Raw genomic sequence first — 13,085 nt, forward strand, 5'->3', positions numbered from 1 at the left:
TTATGTGAGTAGGAGTGTTTTATACAAGGAATATAAATGTTAGAACAGGCAATTATACAAGTGACCTTGCCTTGTTTCATTCAATAGTGAATTATTAGTCTTCTCAACTGCAGTTTTATAAGACATCCTTAATGTCTTAATTAACGATCAAGGTACATTTTTGAAATCTTTACAGATACACTATAGATTACATCACTCTGTTTTCTAATTTTTCTAAATTTCACATATTGACTGACACATATCAGTTTAAACCCTGCCACAGGTCGCTCTCTTCACTGCAGTCAATTTCTAAACAGAACAGCACTTTTCTTTTTCTTTTCTTTTTTTTTTTTCTTTTTTTTTTTTACATAAAACAGAAATATAATAAAGTGGAAGTAGGAGTTAGAAAGACCTGAAGACAGCTGAACCAAACTGGGGTTTAGAAAGCAGCTGACAATGACAAAGATACAGCACCTGAGGGTCATCTCTCCCATGGCGTAGAATTTCACCACATGACTCAACAGTGACATAAACACCCCCCAAAAGATGGGGTAGGGGGAAAAAAAGCAACTGCACGTGGGAAAAGGAAAAACAATTTAAAATATCTGATCATATGTATTGAATGTGTGTCATGTACACATCCCTGAACATCATAGAGTGGAACAGCATCCATTAGGTCAGTCCCTAACTAAATGCCTAAGGAAAGACGCAGCCTCTGGAAAGCAGCAGGCACACACAGTGCCTGCCTCTGCCTGTCCAGAGGAAAGGAAGAGGAATAGTGCCCAATGAAACCTGCAGCCCTTTTGTTATCCCTGCTGCTGGAGCCTTTGCTCCCTGTGATCACCCAGATGACAGGTGAATTCAGGCAGTGAGTCATCTCCCCAGACCCTCTGCTGCCTGCATCTCTTGCTCTGGTGAATTCAGAGCACTGCTCAGACACAAGGTGCATCTGTCAAAGACAAGGCAGGGGATTTGCAGTGCTTTCTGCATACATCTGGATCCAGCTGTGCTCTCTAGTCCCTCTCTCTTGTGACACAGCACTGCTGTGAAGTAGGACCTCATGCACCTACGGGCCAGGGGACACTCAGGTGTGGCGGGAGGAATTTGCATTCAACAGCCAAGAATAAGGAAAATAAAAACAGAAGGACCAAATCTGCATTCTCAATTATATATGGTAGCTACTATGTTGAAACTCTCAAAAATTACAGGGCCAAAGAAATGTCTTCACTACAAGACTACAGGATAATCCTCACTATCAAATCCAAAAATCCAGTCCAATGTAATTGAAGTTAACGAAGAAAAGAAAGAAACCAATTATTTGGATTTTAGTTTGGGTTACCATTCAAGTCCATTCTGACTCTTTCCCCATTTTTCCTCAAGCTGCTAACACATTAAAATCGCAGTTTTACTTCTTCCTCTGGTTGGAAATATTTTGTGGATTCAGTGACCCCCAACAATTCTTGTCACAGACAGAACCCAATTAGGGCTCACAAGCAAGTTACAACCCTTGAATCATTTGCGTGTATCACATGTGACTCAATCACATTTTTTGTCAGCAGAGCCAACAGTTTGTCAAAGTTAGGGCATTTATGGCACATCTCCTGAGGGGTGGGATGGAGAGTTGTCTTAGGTTACAATGTAAGATGGAACCAAAAGTATGTATTCTGTTACCACCTGTTAAATACCAGGTGTGGCAGTGTTCTTTATCTCTTCCATGTCTCATCCCTGATAACTCCTGGGGATATCTTCTGCTAATGGGCCAGCAAGCTTCACTCAATGACTCTTAAAATTACACCATCCCATTGTGAGAAGCTCCACCCAGGAGGAGGAGCCAAGCATTCCTACCTGGATACAACTGGAGAACTGGAACACTGCAAGCAGCCTTATCTACTGAATTCCCAGAGGACAAGAGCTATATAACCACCTCTGGACATTCAGAGGAAGACCAGACCTTTCTACAAGGTCACCACTTCAGCAGAACCAGACCTGTCACTGCAGGAGGGCTGCAGCCACCATTTAATGGGACTGCTACCAACACCCTGACCCACAGGGTGTCAGGTGGTACTCTGACTCTGCCAGGTTAAGCCTATTTTTTTTTTTTCATTTATTTTAATTTTCCTATTAAATTGTAGAACTGATGTGGAGTCTCTTACCAATTTGCTCTCAAACTAGTGCAAGAGTGAAGAGAGAAATGTTGGAGCCAGAACTCAGGAGTATTCAAGGCCAGGTTGGATGGGACCCTGAGAAGCCTGGTCTAAAATCTCCCAAACTAATAGTCAAGATAGAATATAAATAAAGGCAAAGCAACTCAGGATATTTGAGTCCCACTTATAAGAGAATTTCCAACTTCCAGCAAGAGCGCCATCCTCCAACTAAAAAGAATAAAATAAATTTATGAAGAGAGAAGAGTTTGTTCCCATACTGAGATGTCAGAAATCTGACATTAAAACATGCATCCAAGACTGAAATGCTTTGTTTCAGAAATGAATTATTAGTAATTTCTAAAAGAAACAATAATTAATGAGCTGAAGATGTGAGTCATAGTAAGGAGCTAATAAGATTAGGGAGCAAGCAAAAGTAAAGGAAAGTTCATTTTATTAAGAACAGCTGGTGAGTCAACTCCCCTGAGAGCTAGTAATTGTCTATTTGTCCCTCTCAAACACACACAAATACTACTGAATTACATTCTTAATTAAATATTTTTCATACATTTTACAAATAGCAAAACCCATGCTTGACTTTGTGAAAGTACATTTGAGCTAGTAAATTAATTAGCTTTCTTTATTTGGCAGATTCAGCTCCCCATTAAAGGATTTTCTAGATCTGAAGACGTGATTTTATCACTTGCAGAGGGCACAAATAAACTGTAGAAATTGTTGTTGAATTCACCTGGTTTGGACACCTCATCTGAGATGCCTCCCAGATAACTGAAAGAATTTAAGCAGACTGCAATCCTGTTAGATACAGCCAAATTTAGAAAGTATAAAACTTCTATTAAAGAGACATAAAAATAGCTGGGGGGAGGCTAATTAGAACATCCTCACTCTGTGATGAAGAGTAAGTATTCAAGGGCAAAAAAACTACCAAGACACAAATAATATATAGAGGAAAAAATGCAAATGCTCACTTCACTGACCTGGTTTTCCCTTTAAGGTAATCTGATGGGTTCACATGAGCAAATGGGCTTTACAAAATCCTGGAAAGATTAGCATTTGTCTCTTTTGATTATCTTCAGGTAAAATATCACAATGTAATCCTATAACTTCTGCACTGAATATTTGGCACTGTGGCCTGACATGAAGAAAATGAATTAGAGTCAAAAGTATTTTTTAGGAATAAGCAGAATGTAATGACACAAGAAAGATTTCAAACACCAAGAGGATAAACCTTTCTCGTGTCTAAGAGTGCTGTTATTAATATTCCTCTTCAGAGTACATCTTGTCATTAAATTATAAAATAACAACCAAAAAATGTAAGAAGCAGAGAGGCAGAAATAGCAAAGGTTTGCATCCTCTCAATTAACACTGAAAAGATTTTTTACTCTTTTGCTTACTGTGAATCTGATCCCTAATCAGTGGCTAGATTGACAATAAGCAACAGTGCAATTCAAGTTTCTGACTGACTTTGGTAGGGGGCTGCATTTTAATGAGAAGTGCCAAAAATCACACGGCTACAAATAAAAAAGGAGCTGGAAGTGTTGTAGCATCTCAGCCACCATTCCCCTCCCATCCATCTGCATCTCTATAATGCTCAGACAGATTGAAGAAAACACCCCTAATATTTTATTTCTCCCACTCAGTCCTCATAGATGCAATGTTGATTCTATAATTAGAATGAATGGGCTGCACACATTAGCTAGACATGGCATCCACATTATTTAAAAGCAGTATAAAAATAGAATTTATCAAACATTTTGATATCCTGATTTTATAAAATGTCTGATGATATCAAGCTCTGGTGACTTGCTATACAGCTACTGTTTCTTGGTGCTTTGGAGAAGAAGGAATAAATGAAGTGAGAAGAACACTGGAAAAATCTAATAGACAAACTGACTGATCTCAGACCCCAAGGTCATAGCAAAGCAATTCATTTCTTGGTTTTTCAACAGCACAAGACATGATTTATCCATCTGAGGCCACACTTATAAACACTATACATCTCAATAATATGTTCTTTGCACTGTGTAATTTTTTAAACAATGATAGATTGCCTGGGCTGGACCCAAGTTATTTTACAAACAGAAATGAAATATTTGCAAATGAAATGGTTCAATAAGGTGGGGGGGGGGGGGGGGGGAGAAATGGAAAAAAAAAAAAAAGAGATAGAGAGACAAAAAAAGAAAGGATTATGCCAAATAGCAGTTGTACTTAACTGCAACTGCAAAGTAATCTATGCTGTAAAATGTTTTCAGAATCCACATCCTTTTAAATTCTATTATTTTTGTTCACTAAATGAAAAACATTTTTTAAGTTCAACGTCACCAACGAAAACCTACACTGCCAAAAAAAAAAAATTATTTAGTAAAACAAGGGCTATAAATTAACATCTCTCTCAAGCTGCCCACTTGATGACAGACAGCCTTGAAGTCAGTAAGGAATTTGAGTCTAAGTTTCCCTCCCCTTAAAGTGAAATAATATTTTCTCTCTCTTCCAACACAAGCCTAATCTTCACAACTTGAAGCATTCAGGCCAATCACTTACTCATAGTGAGGATGGAGCACGATTTTGTTAAAGTGAGATTCTCTTTGGCCAGCATCTGACACAGCCTGGCTCTGACTTTGACAGGGCTCTGAAGGTGTTGCTGTGATGTGAAAACACTTCTGTGTTCTCATCTGGAGGCTGCCAAAACTCTTGATGAACTATAGCACTGATCCCAGACTCTGCTCAGCCTAGGAAGGCAAGAGGGAAGTGCTCTTCAGGCATGAGCTGCTTTCAGAGTCTTTATTTAAAAACCTCAGCCTGTTTCTTGAGAAAAGAAAAGTGGGTGCTCAAGAATACAGATGAGATCAAAGACTAGGGACAAGAAATTAACCTGGAAGTTCAACATGCAGGATTTTTAGTCCTCTAAATTTCCTGCTCCAGACAACAAGGCTCCTGTCAATTTTCAGATCACAAACTCTCTCAGAGAACTGGCTGTTCCTTCTTTCACTTATTATTTAACAATAAGACCAGTTTGAGACTGATCCTTATAGTGTAAGAAAATCAAAAAGATCAAAGCTGCAGGTGATGTGGCTGCCCAAGTTTGTTTGGTGAAGCTTTGCCTCAAGGATTATTTAGGTAGTTTACTTGAAACAACAATTGCTATTGACCTAGCCTGTACATGCAAAGCATAATTAAAAAAAAAAAAAGGAAAAGAATTCTGTTGCCACACTTTAATATTGTTCCACATGTTCTTGATAATAAAAATATTTCAGGCTATTTTAAAAAATTGTACATTAAGACTGCAACCACAACTCCTTCCAAAATAAACATTAACTTCATGTTTCTTTAGGTCCTACTAATAGCTGCATGAGAGAAGCACTTGAACAAAGAGGAATAAAGAAATTAGTTCAGGCTTAAAAATGAGACATCAAAAGGGGGTTTAGTAAGAGACAGAAACAGCTACTTTTACATCTTGTGATAATTGGGGTTATAATAATGTCCTTACACAAAAGAAGGAACAGCGGCATTTCCAAAGTGAGAATTCAACACTACTTCCAAAACTCTGTTCAAAAAGTAATGACATTCACTTTGAGATTTTTTTTTAAGTCTTTTCTGTTCTCCCTTCTGTACTGTAAAGGGTGCTTGCTCCCCTTGTTCCTACTTTGCTCATTCCCACTGTCTCTGTTTCTGCTCTCCCTCTCCAGGGTTTCATATTTTCTCGGCACACCAGTGTCTCCGATCCAGAGGATTTATCCTACTTATAGACCTAAGTGTGGAATTTATTGCACCTGAGCAGGCATCTGCACCTCCACAGATTCCCACAGCCTCCAAAGCCCTTCCTGCCTCTACAAACAGCTGCTTGGAGCACAAAGGGGACTGGGCAAGGGCACGAACATCCCCCTTTCCCTGCCTCTCTCCTGCATTCCCAATGACACATGCCATATTCCAAAAGGTCTTCCTAGTGCCATACACCACAGAGAGAAATGCAATCCCTATCTGGGAAACTTATTGTCTAATAGCAGGTGCTTCCTCCTTCCTACACATCTCAGGATATATTCTAGGGCCCACCTCCACAGAATGTTTGGGGTTGGAAGGGAGCTTAAAGATCTTCCTGTTCCAATCTTGTTGCCATAGGTAGGGACACCTTCCACTAGACCAGGCTGCTCAAAGCCCCACCCCCACTCTCTGCTAGAGCATTCCTGCCATCCCGCTGCTGTAAACCTGGCACATCCCCTTGGGACATTCACTGGGGGTTTGCAGCCTGCTGGTTCACATGGGAATGGAGCTGATCATTCTCCTCAGCTACTTCCAAAGCTGTTGCACATCTGGAAATACACAACTGTGACCAATTCTCAGGCAAATATTTACTTTGACAACTGCAAGGCAGAAGACACTGTGCTCACCTCTTCTGCTGTAAGTAATTTGCATCCTGACCATTGAAAAACATTTCAAATTGCACATCTGGAGCTGTTACAAGCTCTAAGTGGTTCAAGCCTGTACCTTCCTCTTCCTTTTTAAAATCAGCAACATCATACCAACACAGAAGTACAATACAGTAGAGTCTCAGAGTAGTTTGGGTTGGGAGGGACCTAAAAGTTGTAGCTCCAAGCCCCCTACCCATGGGCAGGGGCACCTTCCACTAGACCAGGTTGCTCAGTGCAACCTTTACCATAAGGCTCACAGCAAGAATGAAAGACAGCATTTTAAGTTAAAAAAATAAAATAAAATTCAGTTTAGTCTTAATAAATGCCTACAACAGCAGGACAATTAGTAGCTCATCTAATATTTGCATTGGGTTTAGTGGGAGCTGAGACTGAGATTAATCCACACTATTCCCTTGCCCGGTAGCTTTGGGAGCAATGGTGGAACAGCCCTTGGGTCAGGACATCTTTCCAACAGTGCCATTCACAGGTGACAACCAGATAAAAAATATGTTCCAAATGTTTCATTTAATTGCTTATTTCAGCTCAAGGGAGTCCAGAATCCCCACTTACAGGTGGTGCAGAGGTCTCTGTCAGCACATACAGTAGCAATCCATTTGCCCCATCATCACCTGCCACTTATTTAGTAATTTTTAATATGCCACTCTCTTCTATTCTATATTATAGAATAGAATCTCCTTTGCATGGAGATTGGGATCTACTCATCCTCTCAAAGTGCAGCCTCAAGAGGAGGAGTGATGAAGGGAAGTTTTAAGAGCCTTGTGATAACATTGCACATGTAATATTGAGCTGGGTTTTTTTTTTTTTTTCCAGTGCCATCCTGGGATACACTAAACCAGCCATGTTACATGGTTTGCCCTCCAGTCCTACATCCTCACTAGCAGCACACATAACTTCAGCAGCTCTCCAAGGATAACCTGGAGAACAGAGAAGTTCTCCTGAGATGGGAAAAGACAGTTTTCTTCCCTCACATCTTAGCTGCAATGGAAAAAAACCATCAGAATTGAACCAGCACCACTTCTCTTAGCTGAGATATATTATGCTTCAAGGGATTCTTAACTTCTAGAAGAGAGATGAGCTATGTTTTTCTGTCCTATTCAGCAGAGAGCAAAATGTTCAAAAATAGGCACTTCTCTGACTTAAGTCACAAAAAACTCAACATATATAAAAATAGCTATAACGAAAATTACCAAGAATTCCAGTTAAAAGAACTGCAGAGACACAGAAGTGTATGAAAAGTCACAAAGGGTGTAGACATCTGCACATTTAAAAAGATCACACAGTACTGGTGGTAATCACATGATAATTTACAAATTATATTGCTTCTAGCTGAATTTAATCATACCACCAAGACTCTGGATCCTCACCTATCTCCCCAGAATTTCCTGAAGTACCAGATGTCCTGGACCAGAATCCCTTCACAGCTACATTTAGTTTCACACTTAAAATCAGTCTGTCACACAACAATTTTTCAAAAGTAAACAAACCTGTAGGTTGTCTTTTGTTTTTTGTGTCTACCTCTCATGATTTTTTAAAGAGAACAGATCCTTGGTAGTTAAACCCTAGATCATCCAGCTTGAGTTCATGTGTGTCCCAGGCCTGGGAACCTTTAGCCAGCTGCTCTCCACTGACACAAATTACTTACAAGCACAGAAGCCTTCAGGTTGGAAAAGAACTCTAAGACCAGTGAGTCCAACCATTAAACCAGCACTGCCAAGTCCACCACTAAACCATGTCCCCAAGTGCCACATCTACACATTTTAAATACATCCAGAGTCATGTTTTACTAAACCACAGCACCTAAAATGGCATTTCATCAGAACTGAAGATTACCAGTGAAGAACCAATTTGTACATGGATATCTGTCACAAGGATTACTCACAAATAGCAATGCAGTATTTCCTACCTGCAGTATTTTCTATTTTGTCTGGCCTCAGATTCCGGTCACACAATTCTCACTCTACATATCCAGATCACATCAAAGAGTCAGCTAACACACAACACATCCCAAAGTCACTGAAACAATGGAAATCTGCCAGTGCTTCTACCAGCCTCATGTTTTATCATCCATTTCCTTATCATTTCAGGTCTCTGAAATAGTACCAGGTTTGGTTCAGACTTCAAAGAAACCAACAAAAATCTTCTGCACGCTCCCAGTCAATGGCTTGGGGTTTTCTTTCCCTATATGTCTCAGATTCATATTATCTGAGTGTACAGTGCTGGGGGTCCTTTTAAAACAATAAGTAATTTGGTACCCAGCCAGCTATCTTATTTTAAACCTAAGAAAATTTAGCCAATAGTTTCTTTATCAATTAAATAGTTTCTTTTCCTCAAGGAAAACAAATTGATCTGGAAAGACACATTTTCTCTAACTTTTAGAAGTTAGTAGCCTTTTATTACTGGCCCCACGTACCAAAACACATCTACCAAAATAGATGGGACAAATCAAACTCTCCCTAACAGGACAAGTTTTCATGTTTTACAGGCAGGTGATGTGGGAATATTCAGCTCTGATTTGAAACAGGCTCCAACCCATATCCCCTGTTCAGTTTAATTAGATTGGATGCTTTGTGACATGTATTCAAGATCCTGCATTTCTGAGACATCTGAAACAAGTAGAACTAAGTATTTGATTAATATTTAAAGACAGCAAAACTGACAAATATTGCAGCAGATAAGTTTCTTGGGCAAGATTTCCCTGACAGGATATCAGTAGCTTCCACTGAAAGGAGCCACTCATAGTTAGTCATATCCTGAGGAGGAGACCAAGAGCCCTAAAAATCTCCTTAATTTTTCACTTTCAGTGCAGATAAAAGCAGAATACATAATAAGGTCACAACAGACCAAAAATAGCAAATTTTCAAGCAGTTGCAATTCAAATAGACACCAGATCTGCTGGAAGGCAAATAGCTTGACCAGCATACAGAACTTCTGAAGATCACTACTTTTATAACATTTTCAATTTCATGACCATTTCTCAAGAGTCAAGCAAAACATTAAGTACGTACTTTTCAGGGTTTTCCACTTCTTCGGTAACAAAATTGAGGTAAAACCTAGAAAACAGTTATAAAATGCATTATAAGATTTATTCTTATATTTTTATTCTGTATTTCTTTCACTAATAATCAAGAAGATGCTTTTAGTTAAGCACTGCTGTTAACTACAGTAGGCTTTGCAGGCCCATGTTTGGATTAAGGAGAGTGATATTTAACCTTCCCTTATCCTCACACTCAGGAGGGGAATTCTCAGAAAAGACAGCAAAGTGGGAAAAGAAAAAGGCAGTGATGATGTAAAGTCAGTGTGTAATTAATTTTTTTTTCCCCTGACATACTACACAGTTAATGGTTTACCCTAATTCCATACATTCACACACACATGCACACTTCAAGCTTTATATTCCATTTGTGTTTGCTGGCTTTTACAGTTTCAGGTTATATTGGCAAAAAGTCTCATCAGAGTACTCAGGGATGGCTCCTTAACAATACAAACAACCAAAGCCTTAGAAAACCCCTCCTAAACCAAGAACTTTCACACGAGTTTGTTGCACAGAATCTCAAACACAGGCTGTTAGCTCTGCGTGCTTTTGCACAACCTCCAGTACAGGCTGCACTCTGATCAAACTCCAGCAGCATCCAAGGGAGAGCTCTGTGTGGGAGTTGATAGGAGCTGCTCACCAGGCACAGCCCTGCATACAAAGCAACCATGAGCCTCAAGGCCACTGAACCCTCTGTTCTGCATTTATTAGCACTCAGTCTGTGCCTGGCTGGATCACAGCTGTGCCTGGCTCAGAGACAAAGTCAGATCTTGCCTAATGAAACAGAGCACTCCACACAGCACCTATGCTGGCCTTCTGCTCTTGTGCAGAAAGACAAATGGCACCTGAGCCAGCAGTGCTGCGGTGAATAAACCACTGGTAACCAACCTGGCAGGAAGTCTGGGAGCTTTGCCCCATCAAGAGTCTTGGAGCAGAGCTGGGTTAGCAGAATAAGTTAACCCTGGCTCGTGGCTTTTCAAAAATAGTGATTTTGTGACTGTGCATGAAATTCTTTGTCACTTCATGCAAAAAACATCAGTACTTGTTTTTAAACTTTGAAGTGCAAGGAGCACAGAAGAAGATTTAGGTTAGATATATGGAGGAATGTCTTTACAGTGAGGGTGGTGGAGCACTGGAACTGGTTGCCTGAGGAAGCTGTGGATGCCCCATCCCTGGATGTGTTCAAGGGGCTTTTAGCATCCTGGTCTAGTGGGAAGTCTCCCTATCCTTGGCAGGGGGATTGGAAAAACTTATATTTAAGGTTCTGTGATAGCCCTGCATCAGTCCTTTTATTGATGCAAAGGCATGTTTCCTTGCATTCTTTTCTCCACTTTTTCAGCCAGCATTTTACATACCGCATAGTCTACACTTGCTCTTGGCAGGATGAACCCACACACAGAAGAAATACTGATTTTATTTTCTTCAAAGCTGTATCTTTAAAAGTTAACAATTAAAAGTTAACAGTCTTGTGAGCTGTGTATAAAATTCTGCCTGCATCCAAGGACACATCACCAACACTTCCAACACTCCTTCAGATTCAGCTAATTGCATGGATTTAGCCCCATGAAACTGATAGTGCAAGGATATTGTCACTCCACTTAATGGTCTGCTCCTCTGTGATGAGGTGATGAATTTTAGCTGATGAGAAAGAAAAATAGACAGCTGGGAAGAACCACTAGGCAAATTAGGTCTTTTTCCTGCTAATTTCTTTTATAAGTAGCAAATAAGGACCTTGAAATAAAAGTCAGAAGGTGTAAACAGGAAAAAAAATGTAATTTTTATTGCAAGGCTTTGAACAGTTATGCGAAAAATGAGAAAGAAGCAACAGAATAACAGTATTTTTGATTAAGCATTTTGAAGGAAAGAAACTGAATAATATTAAAGAGCTTTTGAAATTACTTTCATACAAAAACTTAGGTTAATATTTAAAAAGTAAGAAACCATCACTTGCATGGATATGAGAGACAGAGTCAGTTATAGGAGAAAGGGGGAAGAAAGTAGAGATTCTCCACATAATCAATTCCATTTCTTTGAGGCTTCAAAATGCCAGGCTCTTTTCTTCCATATCTATCCCAGATAAAGGCTTTGGACTCTCTTGGGTTTCTTCCCCCGCTGCCATTTAGTACATAAAGTTCTGTTCATACTTCCGTGTGCACATTTGCAATGCTCCTGCAACCAGGGAGTTACAGACCGGCAGAGAACTCCAGTGCTCGCCCAGTGTCCTTTCACATTAAATAAATAAACCCCTTATCTTGCAGCCCTCGCCTTTTGTGCAAGGGAAGGGACTTAGCTGCCTGCGAGGCTATGGAGAGCAAAGGGAAGACCTGCAGACAAAGCTATCTCAAAATAAGCCCACTCTGTGCACTGTAGTCTGCTTCCTTCCCCCAGGCTCCTGCCGCCAAAGCCCTTTGGCACTGCACCACGCCGAGCCCTCAGGAGCAGGAATAAATTGTAAAGGCAGATTCCAGAAGCAGCAGCACCTTTCAAACCAGCTGCTGTGTACTTTGGAGGGAAAAGAGAGAAAGAACTTGAAAGTCCTAAGCAGGACACCTGAAGGTAGATTCTCGTACTTTTGCTCACAGACAATCACACCTGACTTTTGTGGGAGCCACTTGCACTTCATTTAAGTATGGTCCAAATCTCTCAGACCAAGAAGTGTAAAAATCTAGAGATTTTTATTCTGTTTTGTGGACCATACCAATCTCATTGTTTCTTATTGTCAAATACTGCTTTTACAAAACAAGGCTAAGGGCCACTTTGTAACAGAATCATAGATTTGTTTTTTATATAATTACTGGCTTCTTCAAAATAATTAAAGCTTCATCAGTACTTTTATCCTTTTAATAAAATATTTATGAAAAAATGAAGATTATTCCCTTCATGTAGAGTGATTATTGTGGTGGTCAGTGCATGTTTATATATTGTACACTGAAAAAGAAAATTTTTCCTTTGCAGAGCTGCTTGCACAATGACCACTGAGCATATGGAACAGTGGTGACAGCTACCCCAGCTGTATGATGTAGCTTGGCAGAAGATGTAGACTGTGCTACTCATTGATCCATATAAATAAATAGCTTTGTTAAAGAGCATTAGTGTTTGTTTTCAGGACAAATGTGTGTAAGTTTCATCCACTTACCAGCCTGAATAGGCATACATTCCTGAATAGAAAGCAAGTGGTAATCCCATAACACTGGCATCATTGCCTGCAAAGGCATTTTTAAAGTGCTGTGTTTCTCCTGCAAAATCAACAAAATAGAAAACAAGTTGAAAAATAATCTGTTTGGTCATAACTGCTTAAAAAAATATATATAACACATCATGGAACATTTAATCACCTAACAGTTCACTGACATGAAGTTCTGCCCTTGACCTTAAATTCTGACCCAACCTTTGCAGCCATAATCTGCCAGCAATTGTAAAAGGCTTTGTGGAATCTGTATTCATGCAACAGGAGAATTTGACCTATTCCTTTCTTTCGAAGCATGCTGA

The 13,085-nt window shown here is 39.7% G+C and overlaps 1 protein-coding gene across 3 annotated transcripts in view; it reads right to left on the reverse strand.

Moving 5' to 3' along the window:
- Positions 1-13,085, reverse strand: part of SLC7A11 (solute carrier family 7 member 11) — a 64,027-nt gene that overhangs the window by 29,305 nt on the left and 21,637 nt on the right. For all 3 annotated transcript variants that reach the window (XM_018925044.3, XM_018925045.3, XM_009099901.4), the window contains 2 exons: positions 12,733-12,832; positions 9,571-9,615 (listed from right to left, as the gene is read on the reverse strand). In XM_018925044.3, coding sequence (XP_018780589.1) covers positions 9,571-9,615; positions 12,733-12,832 — 145 coding nt within the window. The remainder of the gene's footprint in view (positions 1-9,570; positions 9,616-12,732; positions 12,833-13,085) is intronic.

The sequence above is a fragment of the Serinus canaria genome, chromosome 4 (assembly GCF_022539315.1).
Source record: "Serinus canaria isolate serCan28SL12 chromosome 4, serCan2020, whole genome shotgun sequence".
Taxonomy (NCBI): domain Eukaryota; kingdom Metazoa; phylum Chordata; class Aves; order Passeriformes; family Fringillidae; genus Serinus; species Serinus canaria.